Source organism: Anopheles darlingi, chromosome 2 (assembly GCF_943734745.1).
Source record: "Anopheles darlingi chromosome 2, idAnoDarlMG_H_01, whole genome shotgun sequence".
NCBI lineage: Eukaryota > Metazoa > Arthropoda > Insecta > Diptera > Culicidae > Anopheles > Anopheles darlingi.
The window spans coordinates 7,770,001-7,786,187 of record NC_064874.1 but is presented as its reverse complement, the minus strand read 5'-3'; the positions used below and the strand labels follow the sequence as shown (position 1 = coordinate 7,786,187).

Here is a 16,187-nt window from a genome sequence, read left to right as displayed (position 1 = left end):
TTTGGATTTGAATAAATCAAACCGCGAAGAGAGCGGGCCCGTTGATGGCGGAAGCGCCAGACGGATTGTTGCGTCTGTGGCTGTCTGTGGCTTAGGGAATTGGGCACCAGGACCAGTGGCGCAGACACTTGGCCAAGAACTTCAATGCCCAAAAAAAAACCGAATCCTAAAAGCTCGTCGGTCGTCGCCGAAAAGGATGAAATCTCCACCCCGGCTAATTGAATACTCGGAGACCGGGCCGGGGATCGGGATTGCAAAGTGTGTTGGCCTTAACCAGACGAAGAGAGATGAAAGCTCGGGAAGAAAGGGTAAAGGAACGAAAACGGCAAACGGAGAAAGCCCCGCTCCCCCCACACCCCGTAATGGACGCGTTATAACGGTGGCGTCACGATGGCCGCACACAATCCGTGGACTTTCCCTCGTAGCTTTTTCCGTGGCGAAGTAATTAATCTGGATCAGCAAACAAATGCATGCCCGGCCCGGCGTGTGTCCAGCATGTCAGCGAATTTGTGTGTGTGTGCAGGAGCGTCGCTCTGGTGATGGAAATGTGTCCCAATTTTGGTTTGTTTGTTTTTTGCGATTCCGAGTCATAGCATCCTTTTTAGCAGAAGACTAACCACAAACCAAATCGCGGATCGCAAATATTGTAATCGCGTCCACATACACACGTAAATCGTACATCACAAGTCCTAGCATTGAGCGCAAGGAGCGCTTCGGGCTCACGGAAGACGAGAACGAAGCTAAAAAACGGAGCCATAATGAACCGGGGTCACTGCATAGGTTAAGCAGACAGCAAGCTGATACCCCGATGGCTGATAAAGAACCACACCTTGGTCCCATCCCATGGCATTCCTACCAAAGGCCCCTAGGAATCGAAAGAGACACACACACACACACCGAGGGTTTGTGAACTGCCAGCAACCCTCCAGCTGGGAGGCTGTTCCGCGATTAAATCAAGTTATCAATAACAGATGGCGTGCTTTCAGTTGTTGTTGCTGTTGCGTAGGCTGTCGTCGCCTCGATCGCACACGTGTGCCGGGGGTGTTTCCAGCGAATTTATTAAATATCTTCATCATCATCGGGCGTTGCTCCGGGAGTGTTATCACCGGGGAAAAGAGGGTGCTGCCTTCATTATCATTTTCAAATGTGCAAGCAATGATTTCAGTGGTTTTATGCTGTATGTGTCTTGAGCTCGCAGTACTCGAAGCTCGCAAAGAACCTCCGTAACGCCGTTTTTACACACGGCTTTGATTTTTGCTTTTACCAACTAAATTTTTGTTGCGAAAGAAAACATCCATTCATCAATATATTTTGGTATCTGTAGAAATAATTGACAAGCAAAACGATAAGAATTTGCTTTAGGTCAATTTTCTACAGTCAGTGGAACCAGTTTGCAACAAATTTAAGCAGAGTTTTCGAATAAATAGCATTTTTCTGGGCTCTCTAATAAGCGGATCTGTGGAAATTGCACTTTTTTGGCAACAAAATAATTTTTTTCGCCACAAATTTCAAACATTTGTGAAAAAAGTCACACTAAAAACGTAAACAACAAATCATTTGCTGCTGGTTTTGCTTCCCAAAAATTAGTTCGCTACAAAAAGGCAACAAAAACAGTGTTTAGAAACAGCTTAAACCTCTTCTTCTCGCGCCCTCTCTTTCACTCTCCTCCTTGTCTCTTTCCCTCTGCGATCCTCAGAAAAAACGGAATCTCCTTGTGCCGATTGGAATCGAAATCAATTCCGCCCGGCGTACGGTGCGCCGCTTTGACTAATCGATTCATAACGTACCCGCTGGCCACATCGATCGCGATCGGGATCGGAACCGGGATCGAGGGCGCACCTCGCATACTCCGAAGCGAAGAAATTTAAAAACAATCCAACGAGGTGCAGCGGACCGCCGCCTCGTTGGTCTTAATCTCGCCCGTGTCCGGGGTCATCCACTCGCGGGCTGAGGCTATCAGTCGATCAGAGAGGGCGTAGTGGTAGTGCTAGTAGTTGTAGTAGTAGTAGTAGTGCCGCGTTTGCTGGGTGGCGAAAGGTCCATTTCGAATCCTTTTGATATGAACCGACGGCCTGCGACGACCTGGGACCGTCGGTCAGCGAGGTTTTCGGCCATTGGCCACTGCCGTTCTGATCGTTTCCTCCGTTCACCGATCCGCCTCGAGCGAGTTTTCATCGCGAATTTCTTTGATTCGATCGATGGCCGATCGATGGTCGCGATCGGGCACCGCATCTGGCGCACGCGCATGCATGTGTATGTGTGTGTGTGTGTGTGTGTGTTTGAGTGCCCTGGGACAGAACGAAGACAATACGATTAATCGATTTAATTGATTTTTGTCGTTCCGTCCGTCCGTTCGTTCGTTCGGTGAGCGAATCTCGAGAGAATTGACCGCTCGAAGGGATCGGCGTGCTGATGAATCCTTCGCTCTGGTTCTCCTCTTCTGGACAGAAGGAAAGAGAGAAAGAGAGCCAGTGAGAGAGCGAAACACAAAGCGGACGGCGCGATCAGTGTAGCGCCCCGCCGAGGCCGGTTGCCCCAAAGGAACAGCAACACATGTTCACGGTTGTCCGGCTGTCAGCATTCGACAGGAATGGTCGCGCTTGGCCACACACTTCCCTTTTCCTTGGTCTCAAAGGCCCCGCACCCCCCCCCCCCCTTCTCCCTTGGACGGCATATCGGTTTCCATTTATCCTGATGTCCGGGCGCGAGCTTCCCTCCCTTGGTCTCTTCCCTCTCTCGCTCTCTCGGTCTCTCTTTATCTCTCCCTTTCCCTTGTGTTCTCAAATTTGCGATCGTTATGGACGTTTATGCTTTATTGATTTCATCATTCTTTGCTGGTGTGGTTGACGATGCTGCTGTTGGTTGTTAGATGGCACAGGGCGGCCCCGAAGAAACGAAACGATTCTTAACCCTCTCTTCACCGCTTTTCTTTCCGCTCTCATTCTCCCCCATTTGTGTTTTTGCAGTGGCGAATTTCATCTCGGTTACAGCCGGAGCGAACTGCAAGGCGTCTCCTGGTATCAGCTGCTACACTGGGAATCGACCCGGGAGGCCCAGAGCAAGCACCGATTGAGTAAGTATACCGGCGAACACACACACACACAGGGGCGCGCGCGCGCGCGTACAAAAAGCAACGCCGATGCTGCCGTTTATGTCGGATGTTTTCGTTTGATCTCTTATGACGCGTGTTCAACCGCGCGGCCGCCTCGATTCGATAAAGATCCACCGCCAGCGCCAGATCGATCACCGGGTTGCTACAGTACAGCGAAGGAAAAGTAATTAAGCAATTGATATTGTCAAACTGCGATGTTTATGTTGACTCCGTGGAAAGTGGGGTGCTTCTTTTTCTTTCATCGGCGGGCGCTATTTCGGGAAATTTTGCTTTTGATTTGCCGCCAGTCCAGTGATTGAATGATGGATCGACTGGAAGGATCAGAGTCATCAGGAACCCCGGGCAGGCCACGCTATCAGCGAGTGATCATCGCCGAACAGTGCCACTGCGGTAGCTTCTCGTCCTTTTCAAAGTCCGGTGCGGTCGAGTCGATGACTCTTCGCCGCGACAACCGCGATCAATCGATCTCGCAACAGCAACCGATTGACGGGCGGGTATCAGGCTTTGCTGGCTGCTCGCTGGCATTTTTGGGATCAGGGTTATGTTTTTTTTGCATCGAAGATGGTTCCACAACCGGATCGAGACATGTGTTTGGATGAAATATGTTCCAGGGATTCCTCTTATTCAGCTCACGATCATCTGATAGAAGGATCGTTGCTGTTGAAAATAGAGGAATCGCTTGTTTGCGTCTGATAAATCTAACTTACTTTTATCTGTTTTCCCCCTCGGTTCCTCGATTTCTAGTAACACAATCGGAGCAAGATCGTTCCTGCATACTGCTGGTGCGGATGCAGCGCCGCCAGAACGATTTCCTGTGGGTGCACGTGGTGCTGCAGGTACGGGACGGCCAGGACTCGAACCAGCAATCGGTGATCGTGTGCACTAATCAGGTGTTGAGGTAAGTGGCACGCGGTACACACCGCATAACACAAACACACACATTTTGCGTACATTTTGCGAACATTTTGCTCGCATATTCGTAATGGATGGCGATAGATCGATCGACACACAAAAAAAAATATACAAAAAATGGCTGTTTCGCGATCGCTGGCGGTTAGGCCACCCTGAAATCTGCGGTCCATTCGAGACACATAGAGACACACACACATACACACACACACAGACACATTCCTCAGGGACACGCGGGGAGGTCCAAGAAATCCGATCGATCGGCGATCAATCGGCGAATCGATTCCGTCGACGATCGTACACACACACACACACACACACACACACACACACACACACACACACATACATGAACGCACGCGATCACTATCAGTAACGGGTGATCAATTCGCGGCGGAGGTCCACTTTACGATGAGGCTCATAAAGGTTCGCGGATAAAGGAGCGGAGTGGCGATCGCGGGCTCAGGGAGGGTGCTGGTTTTATGCTGCTTTATGCCAGCGCTGCTACGCCCCGGCTTTTATGTTGTGTACTTTTCGCCTCGGCTCATAACAAAAATTCGCGGTACGCTAACGGCCACATGCTAACGGGATGATGAAATTATTGCAGATGCAAAACGCGATCGTCAGCTCTTGCGACGGTCTCTTCAATGAGCTGTTGCGTTGCACCCCGATCCCCCACCGATCGCAACCTTTTTGCAACCGCGTTGCGTTGTCCGTTGTCAATATGTTACTGTCAGCGGCAACATGGGAGGCCGCCGTCGTCGTCGTCGTCGTCGTCGCCACCGCTAAGGGCGCAGTCAGTCTGTGACGTGTTCCGAATCTAGCAGCTGCGATCAGTGGGACAATCGATCGATCGATCGATCGATCGGTCGATCCACTGATCGACGGCGGCGACTGACTGATCAGATTGGCGATCACGTGAAGTGATCGCAGGTTCCTTGCGGTTTCCAGGTTGTCCGTTTGCAGGAGATGTCCGGAGTCCAAACGGATTTATGGTTATCATGAGGTGCTCCGTTCGTTGCGCATCCCTGGTGATCGCGCGCTGATCGCTTATCTGTGATCGCCGAGTACGCGCGGTGCAGGCATGCGTGGGTCTCATAAAGAGCATTTAAATTCGCAGCATCACGTGTGTGTGTGTGTGTGTGTGTGTGTGTGTGTGTGTGTTGACTTAAATGACTTTTTTTGCTAAAATACGATCGAGTAAATCCCCAAAAAAAACATACACATAAAACAACTCCTGGTGAGCGGTTGGTGATCGCGAGTCGCCTTCCGCGCTAATGAATGCTGGTTCTTTTTTGTGGGCTTGATGGAAAAACTAATGAAACCTGATAGCACGGCCTGGCTGGCCGAAATCACTTCATTAAACACCGCACCTCAAGCACACACACACACACACGCACACTTGTCGATCATAACAACATAATTACGCGCATGCTCGCCTCGCCTTGACGGTTCCGATCAACAGCAGCAGCATGCTGGCTGACTGGCTGGCTGGCAGGTAACTGATACTTTCCGATCAAGGTGGCCACCACATGACACCGGCACCCCAGTGCGCGCACGCGCGATCGCAAGGATCGTACGATCGACCACAGGAGCAAATTGCTGCCCACACACACACACACACGTCCCTCGTCCGTCGTCCCTCTCTTGAGACCGGTTGCGTACCAGCTCCCTGGTGCGCATATCGTGACCGCGAATCCTGCATCCGTCTGCCTGGCCAGGGCCTGGATACACAGATCGTTTGAAAAAACACGAAACACATGGCAGGAATTTAATTACTCGATCGCAACCCCTTCCCCCTCCCCTCGCAACCATCGATCGATATTATGAGAAAAAAAGGAGAAACGGGAAAGGAGCTAGCGAGGGGAAGAGAGGACGGAGGAGAGGTGTTGTGAAACAGAGAATAGGGCGCCGATAGGAAAGCTTATTTGCTTAGCCATGATCACGTTCGCCGTCGATCGATCGATACGTGAAAGGTGCACCTGTACCAGCGAGCACCTGGACGCCCCCTCCCCGGGTGCCCGGGACGAATCGTGCCTTGGACAAATAATTCACACACGATCACCACCAATACATACACACACACACACATCTGCAGCAGCAGCAGCAGCAGCACTAGCGATCGATCCGCCAAAACGCGCAGCCCACGGCCATTGATCAATGGCGAGCGACAGGCAGCGCCAGCGACAGCCAGAGCAGAGCGCCAGCATTAATTGAGGATCGCGGATCAGTTCGCTCCGTAATGGTCAATTTATAGTTAGCGCTATTGATCTTGACGCTGCGCAGCGTTTTGTAATTAATTGAACGCACCAGAATAACAGCCTAAGGGTGCATTGGACGAAAGACTTCAACAACTCGTTCAAGCGACGAACCTGGCAAAAATGTTTTTTTTGTTAAATTCCTTTTGTCCGGTTCGGTTTCCCTGTCACCAATAAGCCACACTTAAACTTCCTCTCTCTCTCTCTCTCTCTCTCTCTCTCTCTCTCTCTCTCTCTCTCTCTCTCTCTCTCTCTCTCTCTCTCTCTCTCTTTCTGGTCACTCACTGCCTAATAGCCTCCTTCCTTCTCCCCCACTGGCAGACCAAAGGCCAACGAAATTCTCTTATTCGTGGCCTTATTTGCCATCCCCGACCGAGGATCGATAATTTGCCTTTCCTGTTGTTGCTTTCGGTGCATCGTTTAACACAGCACCCCTGAACCCCTTCATACTGCTTCTCGCGCCATATGATTACACTTGATCGCTGGCAAAACTCTCTCTCTCTCTCTCGCGCGCGCTCTTTCTCTGGCACAAAGGAGGAGAGGAAGGGCGGCATAAAACACGGGCGATCGAGAGTAATTGTAAGGACGCCGAACACAATTCGCGTTAAATTCGAGCGATTATTGGCACATGATGGCATCGGGCGTCGTATCATTACACGCCGGGCGCGAGCTAGCGCGCGCCTCCCGATCGCTGCGCTCTAATTTATCCAGCAAATAAAAGGTGAGCTGGCTGGCTTGCTGGCTGGCGTCGCAGCGACGTCTACCCGGACCACACCAACCATTTCACCCTGCGCCTTGTATTTGTCTTGATCCGAATCGAGCATCGAAATCGAGGGAAAAGAACGAAAATGAAAAAGAAATCCCAGGAAAAGTTTTACTTTACGCACAGCGCGCCAGCGCCTTGTCCTGTCGTTTGCCCCTCGGTTCCTCCCGTGGCTGAACTCCCACTGAATTTAGGGTATTGCATTTTAAACGATACGATGATAATAACAATACACTGAACCTGGTCGATGGTGGCAGGCAGCATCGAACATCGAAAAATACCGGACCGAACGAACCGAACGGTTCCTCCTTTTGGGGCAGCACCAATTCGGTAATCTTTCTGCATGCTGGCCGCACCAAGCCACCATCTTCTGTCGCTCCTCATCCTGGGGCAAACACAATGCGTCCTCTCGTCACGCGGTGCGGTATTGCATTTTGCGTCTCGTACGCCGTGCTGTTGCTGCGCTTATCACGGTGCACCTTCGAACACAATGCGTGGTTTTTTCGTGGAAAATACGGAAGGGGAACCTCTCTTCCACCCGAGGTGTATTGTCGAGGTCGACGCATGTTCCGCACATGCATCGTCCGGTTTGTCATTCGGCAATTGACATTCCCGAACGAACGGTTCACCTTCAGCCCATGCACACACACACACACACGAGGTATCGAACGGTGCAGGCTATTTGTTCCCCTCACCCCCCCCCCCCCCTTCCCTGTGAGATCATGCACGGGCGCGATCATAAAGTCACACGCGGCAATGCGCGGTGGATCATATTTTATGTTCCGCGGCCCGCTTGGACCTCTTATGATCCTCATTTCATCGCTCGCTCGGATACATTCACAGACAAACGGACAGTCAGACAGACAGAGAACGAAACGTAACATATATGAATCGGAGAGATGGTCTCTCTTTCTTGCTCCGTCGGTTTGACCAACTATTGAACCCCAGATCCAGGCGTTATTGTTGCAGGGACTGTGACTGTGGCGCACGTTCGCCGCGGTACCATCGCGGTTCTCACATAAATAATCTAGACCACCCGGCCGGACGCCAGGCCAAATCACGGACCTCCCTCCCTCATCTCCCGTCCGTCCGTCCGTCCGTGGCTTTCTTCTCCATCGAGCAATCGAACCGTTCGATCGATCGTTCTCAGCTGCTGCGGCTCGGCAGTGATCGTTCGGATCGGATCGGTCCGATTGGAAAACTCCTCGTTCGCTGGCTACATGCCCGGTACCATGCCGGGGACCACACAGTTGCGGTCTGCGGTGCCCTTCCTTGCAATGTCTTCATACGTGCGTCCGTGCGTGAGTGCGAGCGATGCGCACGTGTGTGTGTGTGTGTCTGGTATGATCTACATTATTTAACTTCTTGTCGGTGAGGCGGACGGTCCCGCCGTGTGCCCCTTCCCATTCGCAAACTAATAATGGCCGAACAATAATCATAATGCCCTGTAACAACAGCAACAGCCACAACAGGATTGCCCTCTCTGGCCTTCTGGATGAGGCGTATTCGCTACGAGAAGATACTCGGCCAACGAACAGGTCACATGCGCATGGCATCGATTCGCAATCGCGATGAAGGACCAGAGTTTTGCATAAGAAGTTTACATCCATTGGAAGTGATGTTTAGTGTCAATGTAAAGGTGCCTGGCCACGATACCCATTTTCTGTTAACAAATGTCAAAATTAAGTTGAAATAAAGTAGCTATTGTGAGCAATTATCTGTACGATCGAAGTTGCTCTTATCCAGTAAATAATGTTTCGCAATTCGGCAAATGATAGCCAATGAAAGTTTCTTCCTTATTACAGTTATTATTATGGCTCTACACTTTAAAGACTGTTATAATGTGTAATGATCTTGAGCGATTCCAACAATTATTCTATTTTTTTACAATTCTTTTAGAAGCTCGCTAAACACTTTTGAAAATAAGAGAGAATAATTATATTATTTTACCAAAAAGTTATTCGTAAATTGATTTAACAACCTGAGGAACATTGTACAACAATGCCTCCAATTTCCTTTTGCGATAGAAATGCTCGAACATTTCCTTCTGCAACAGCAACAGGCTCTTCGAGAGTGGTGTGCAAGACTCTGCGCGCCCGCGATTGCTGATATAGCTGTTAAAACGGCAAAAAGGCCCTTCGCCTTCGGTGGCCACTTCCTCTTGCGCTTGAATTGACTCCAAAAAGGTGTTTACCAGGAGATTCCCTCTCTTCTCTGCTCCCTTTCACACTTGTGCTCCCCCATTTTGGTAGTCCGCAAAGGAGCGCGTGAACGCGCAAACATATCGTATTGATCTTTTATTAATAATTCTTACCAGGCGCGGTTGGTTAACGGTAGGGGAGCAGTAATTTCCTCCCCGCGAAAAGGTTTAACCAGAATGTGAGTGCACCCTTTCGACTCATTATCTCGCTTGCGCGCGTCGTTCCGGAGGTCGCGACCGACCTCATCCGAGGCTCATAAAGTAACACCATCCGCAAGGGTCGCGGGGTGGGTGTGTACTGGCCAGGTTTTGGGATGAAAAATGTGTTACCCGGCAATTAGCGGACGGCGGATCAGGACCAGATCTGTGGGGCCTTCAATTATGGGATGCAGCCTGTCTAAAACGAATCGAGCTGCAAAATCCGAAGAATAAACACAATTATGCAGCTCCCTTTTTGCCGGTCTGATCGAGGTGCTCTCGAAACTAAGCGTCATCTGAGGATGACCAGCAATGGTGCCTTATAGCTACAATGATCAGGAGCGCTGGAGCAATACCAACCAATAGTTTGCCCTCGATTGATAACGCTCACGAGAGAGAAGCAAGCTCGAAAGCTTTCTTTCGTTCTCTCGTTCTTCGTTTTATTCAATTGTTGCTTGTTTCTGGTCACGGTGCCGGACGAGTTGGTACCGAACATCCCAGAACACCCAGACCCTCACGATGCCTAAGCAATGAATAATGATTTCAGGTTCAGTTCGCTGCTCGCTTCGGGATTGCTCTGATCGATGAGGATGGGATCGATTGGATCCCGTGACCCCTTCCCAGAGAGTGGCATCGGGGTGTTTGTTTGAGAAATGTGGCCACCACCAAACCGAACGGCCATGGTGGCATTTCCAGATTGTTTGAAGGGACCTTCCCTCGGCCCCTGCCTTTCACTCGACGCTCAATCTTGCATCAAAGTCGTCCAGAGGCGTTAGGCGATGCACCGCGCGTGACGTGACAGTCCACGTCAGGAGATTTGTAGGGAGTCCTACAGGAAACAAAGTGTTAATCATCATCCGCTCCGTACGCTCGCGCCACACGATGCCCGCCCGCTCTACTCAGTGAGCAAGCGCTCCAGTTATGCTCCCACCGCGCTCGCCGCTTGCAACGAAATTTACGGGCAACATAATCAAGCCAGCTGGCAGGGCAGGGCATGGCAGGGCAAACACGGCCAACATGGAGCACGTTGAGTCAATCCATGATGAATTGGCATAAAATTTGATATCGAGTCGTCGAGTTTGGTGCAGGTCAAGGCAGTACCTGAACGTAATGCTCCTTGAGCACCGCGAACGAGCGCGACTCATCGATGCATCGGAAGGGATTCGGAGGGAATATTTGTTTTTGAGCGCCCTCGACAGACAACCAGCCAACGAACCAACTAGCCTTGGCACTTTACAGTGCCCTTGCCACTTGCGGATCGCTTATCACTGCCAATGCTGGCCCCGGCTGCCGGCAGCTGCTCGCTTTTCCGACATAATTATGGTTTCTGAAACGGAATTTCTCACGTTATGGTGCCTCGAGTACGAGTGCGCAGGCCCGGGGAGTCGCTTTCGCCCGTTTTCTACCGGATAACGGATGGATCGTGTTTTTTTTTTATTTCTTGTTGTTGTGTAGAACGCGCGCCCTGCGCACCTCTTCGCGTTTGGTTTGATTTGAATTATTGCAGCTCGAGCACACCGCCCCTCGGTCGATCGGTCGGTCTTAAAGGAAATCCCTGTGGCTTTTCCAAGGCGAACGTGCGCAACGGCGGCGACGGCGGCAGCGTCACAAAATAGATCACCAACCGGCCGGCCACAGCTAGACCGCCGAGCGTAAACACAAGATGCATGCACTGGTGCAGTGTAGGGATACGATCCTTTCCATCCTGACCGCGATGCAGCTCTGAAGGTCCGCAGAAGGCGCAGCCCAAGTGTAATTACACATCTCGTGTGGTTGGTGCCCGATGCCGCTGCCGCTGCTGCTGCTGCTGCTGCTGGACGCTGTTGCAGTACCGTAGTAGAGTAGAACGGAACATGCTAGTAGCTGAGCTGAGCCGCGGAGTTGGAGCGGAGAGGTAGTTGAATATGTATGCCGCATGCAAGATTTATTGCCGTAAGCAGGTACTTAAGGCGCATTAAGCGATGTTTTCTCTCTCACTCTCTGTCTGTCTGTCTGATCTTTTATCCCTCCCTGTTTGAACGCGGCGCGCAGCGCGGCGAAGGGCAACATCAGAAGGCATCTTAAGTTGCGAGGATCGATGCGATGTTGCTTACGTAAGGTGCGTGGCTTCTACCTGCAAGAGCATTCAATCTAGCAGCAAGCCTTCTAGTCGCCCGTTTAATCGACAAAGTTTTTGGCAAAACCTTCTACGGCCAGTGACTCATGAGATCGCGGGGACAGAAGAACCTTTCAGCCTCAAAACGGTTCAGTACGGTTCAGCGAGAAAGCCTCTTCGGAGGACCCCATCTTGTGAGAAGGGTTGACCAAACTTGGACCTGGAGAGTCCGTTTGGGGTGGAAATTCTGTGGAAAGATTTATGAATGTCGATCGCTGGAAAGCAACCGATACGCCACAGATCCCCGGGGGCCGCCGTGGCCTGCCATGCGCCTCTCGTTGGTGGGGGAGAAGGGTAAGGAGGGGGGGGGGGGGGTTGGAACATCAAAATTTGCATACAAACCCCCTTTCATAGCGGTTCGGTTGCTGCTCCCAGAGCTGCACACTCTGGCGACAGGTCAGAAGGTTACGCTCGTTTGCAGGACAGAGGCACAATCCTGGCGACCATTGCGCCGGTAGAGAAACAGAAAAAGGGCTTGAGGGGTATGAGGGGAAAAGCGCGAGATGACCCTTTATTCGGAAATATTACCGAAGTGGGGGGGGGGGGGGGCCGAACTAAAATTTTGTCCGCCGTTGGGCCCACAACAAACGCCGATCACGATGAGTCGATCACACGGGTTTGGTCGTTGGGTGCTCCAAAAAAAAAACCGGCAAAAAAAGCAAACAAAGAAAGCCCAAGAGAGAAAAAGAGAGAGAGAGACCCAGAGAGACCCATATTGCACTTGGGGTCGGGCTTTTTAAATGTTTCTTTTATTAGCAGCCGTAGGTTTTGGCGCGGGATAGGCGCGTACGACGCTATTGAGGTTATGTCGCCAGTGAGGTTATGGGCAAAGCGCCGGGATGGGATGGGTGGAAGCCATACAACACAGCCCTTCTTCCGAAGACAATACTGACAATGGACGATTTATTTTATGTTTTGACTCCTCCTCCTCCTCCTCCTTCTGGTTTCCTTCCTTCCGATCCTCCGTTTTTTTTTCATCTGTCGCTACCTTTGGGATTCTTTGCATGTTCTCGCATCCCGGTGGGTTTGTGTGGGAACTTTAGGAGGGAAGGAGATCGGACTAACATGGAGCCTGCCCGGGGGGGCATCTGGAGTTTAGTTTTACGCAGCGTACCATTACCAGGATGCCATTCTTACCGCCACCCCCCCTTTCTGTCTTTCCCTCTGCTTGTCACCAACAGTGATCGTGAGGCGTCGGTGATGCTGTCCAACTCCTGGCTGTACCACTACTACACCGTGCAGTCGAAGATGCAGTTCGGCATACCGTTCGAGGGCGCAACGAGGATACCGCAGCAACAACAACCACCGCAACCACCACAACCGCAGAGTGCCAGCTCTGGGTACGCCGGCTATACCTCGACATCGAGCGGCCATTCGCCAGGAGCAGGCTCGACGGGTGGCGTCCTAACGGCACCGGCGATGCACGGTGGCTACAGTACCGCCCCAACACCGCAACCTCATTCACACCTCGCCGGTTACCATGGCTACCATTCGCCCTCGGCTACCGGTCATCACAACGGTGGAACGGCTACTCCGATGCTACAGGGACAGCACCACCACCACCACCAGCATCATGCCAATCATCACCAGCACCTTCAACACCATCAGCAGCAGCAGCAGCAGCAACAACAACAACACCATCAACCGGGACCATCATCATCATCGACGGGTGAAGAGTACGTGGCACGAGGGTACGGGTTTCGGTTGGATGGTTCCGGAACGCAACCGGTCGACTACAGTGGAGGACATCCGACGCCCCCAACGTCCGCACCACCGACACCGGCCATGAGTGGTCAGCACGGGACACCGGCCATACCGATCCCGGTCGTCCAGCTGACTCCTCACATTCGTTGTCACAACGGTAATGGTCAGTCATCTGCGGCGGCAGCGGCCACTCATGGTGACGTCTCATCCACTGGTGCCGCTGACGCCAACAGCAGCAGCAGCAACAACACAGCGAGTGATCATCGACCACCGGCGAAGAAGCGGAATCGCCTGGAACCGCTAAGCATTCCGGACAACAGTGGGCAGTCTCCGGATTCCCCGGAAACGTCAACCCCTCTCGGGGACTATCATCACTCGGGACAGTCGACGGGGCACATGGAAAATGGGGGAACGGGATCCGGAGATGGATTGCACGGGATGAACGGTCTCGATGGAACACTTGGTTCGACTTCGAGTGGCAATGGCACTGGAGGTGGTGGTGGTGGTGGAGGAGGACTCCAGGCAATGGTGATTGGAACGCTCGCTTCCAACCGGACCACTGCCCTCGGCCGGTTACATGCCAAATCCGTCATCCTGCCACCGACGGTGGCCAGTCTTGGCAGTGAACCGACAGACTTCATGGAACAGTGGAACCCGAGTCCACCGTGGTCGGATACGACGGCACAAAAGGTGCCGGATATAAGCCACCAGGAGTTATCGCCTTATATGACGACGACACCCCCCACACCGACCAGCGCACCGCACCAGATGCTCAACGGTGGAGGCTTTCCGACGGCTACCACCTTCTCCTTCGATTGGATGCCGGAACAGTTCGTGCCGATCGTGACGGACTGTGGGGTAACGTCGGTCATTCCACACCCGGGCACCATCGTCACGTCGCAGACTATGTCCGGTGTGTCCGGTGGTACGCTTGCTACCCTTACTTCGGGTCATGGAAGCGGGAGTAGCAACAGCAGCAGCAGCAGTAGCCATGCCGGCCATGTCGGTATGGTGCATTCTGGGACAACCGTCGGTGGGGTCGGTTGTGTACTACCTCCTTCCTGTCTAACGCAGGATGGACTTCCGATCCCTGGGATGTCCCTACCGATGGTACCGGTGCCTCTGCCGATTCCACCACCACCGTGGCCATCGGATCATCGGTTGCTGGCCCTGGATGGGACATCATCCGGCCATGGGATGACCAGCGCGAGCAGTAGTGAGACCGGCAGTGAAGAGCGGAAACCACTCGATGATAGTCGAACGGGCCACACCGGTCACGAACAACACTGAGTGGCGGGTGAATGGTCACGAATTCTACTTCGTTTAATTTATTTATTTGTCCAAGTGTCCTCCTCTATCGCAGCAGGAACGCATCTCTCAGTCCAGACCGGGTTCGAAGGGCCCGGATTGGCGCATCTTCCGCTACAGTATTTTAGATGTTTTATGGAACACAATCCACGTCAGAGACGGACGGTTGGATCCTCCTGTTGATATAGTCATAGCTAGTGGCTGACCGAAACGGGCTCGACGCTCCCGTACATTGGCCAATATTTATTTTAATTACTTCGCTGTAGGTAGCCGTGCTAGAGCCATAAGAAGCCTTTTACGAGCTAGTAAATGATAAATCCTCGTTTTGTTGTTAGTTGCTGTTTGGCAAGAAATCGGGAGAAGCTGGGACGAATCGGGGCCGTACATGTAGCAAATAGTTTAGTTAAGGTACTATCCTTAATAGATGCGAAAGATAAGTTTGTTTTGTAACTTCTGCTGACGATAGAGTCAAACGGCAGGTTATCGTATAGTATCGTATTTTTAAACTTAAATTGCTTTGTTATAGGATAGTAAGCCACTAAAGAAGGTGTACAACAACTCGCATCAATGTTAAATAGAAAATACAGCACAACAATCTCAAAGTACTGGAAGTTACTCAATTATCAGATTGTCCTCCTCCGAAACATAGCAACTCAACTGGAAACTGGTATCACGTGGCAGGCATTCGAACAAACACGTTCTCGCGCGCGCTCTTTGCCATTGTCATCCAGGCGACCGTTTCAGCGAATGCACAGGTGGTCAATTTCTATGACGTCACAGCTGTCAAACGGATCATACCCGAATAGCAAATAGATGCTGCCACACGGAGCGAAAATTTGCGCGCAAATTTGCACATTAATGCCAAAACGTTTTCGCTTCGTGTGGCAGGCGTAAAACCCCGAAAATTTATGCCGAAATGTCAAACGTATTGTTTTCATCTGTGTTTTGGCCGCTGAAGTTGATTTCCGAATAAATTTTGCAGTTTTTAACGATTTTGTTGCTGTTGTTGTTATATTTATATTAAAAATGCAAAAACAATACGAAAAGAACCTACATTTTCGTAAATAAAGCGTTCGATAGCGTCAAGGGTTCAGCGAAAAAGTTCGCGGACGTATAAAAGTTTGACAGCGTGTAAGGGTTAAGCGAAACCGTTTTGGCATTAATTTTTTCGTTTGCGCTAGAGTTTTCGCCCCGTGTGGCCACGGCTAATGGTTTGCAACGCGAGCGCTAAGGGGCCCATAAACGGCCGCATTGCATAGCAGATTCAGAAAACTGGCCGCTTAGTGGCCGTTCTAACAAAAAGCGGTCATATTGTTATTCGGAAAAACAAAAGACGCGTGCTCGTTTGTTCGATTTTTGTGAAGAATACCGGCTTTTTGAATTATTGAACTACCCGCGATAGGATTATTGAATTAAACGCCGTGAAACAGTGCAGTAACAAGTGAAGAAAAGATGAGTTTCATTGGTCCGAAGGAGGTGATCGAGGAAGGGGACACCGTGGTGCTGTACTTAACGCCCGCGATGATGCACACGATCGAGGCGGTCCGGCAGATCCGCAACAAAAAGAACGAAATGATCGA

At 51.4% G+C, this 16,187-nt stretch overlaps 2 protein-coding genes across 2 annotated transcripts in view; both read left to right on the top strand.

Annotated features, from left to right (window-relative positions):
• LOC125951250 (uncharacterized) overlaps positions 1-15,165 on the top strand; it is a 110,539-nt gene extending 95,374 nt beyond the window's left edge. Inside the window, exons 9-11 of the mRNA XM_049679948.1 lie at positions 2,967-3,073; positions 3,857-4,010; positions 12,777-15,165. Coding sequence (XP_049535905.1) covers positions 2,967-3,073; positions 3,857-4,010; positions 12,777-14,589 — 2,074 coding nt within the window. The 3' untranslated portion in view covers positions 14,590-15,165. The remainder of the gene's footprint in view (positions 1-2,966; positions 3,074-3,856; positions 4,011-12,776) is intronic.
• A 775-nt stretch (positions 15,166-15,940) lies between these two features.
• LOC125951193 (tRNA (adenine(58)-N(1))-methyltransferase catalytic subunit TRMT61A) overlaps positions 15,941-16,187 on the top strand; it is a 7,868-nt gene continuing 7,621 nt past the window's right edge. Inside the window, exon 1 of the mRNA XM_049679854.1 lies at positions 15,941-16,187. This exon is cut by the window's right edge and continues 500 nt beyond it. Coding sequence (XP_049535811.1) covers positions 16,060-16,187 — 128 coding nt within the window. The 5' untranslated portion in view covers positions 15,941-16,059.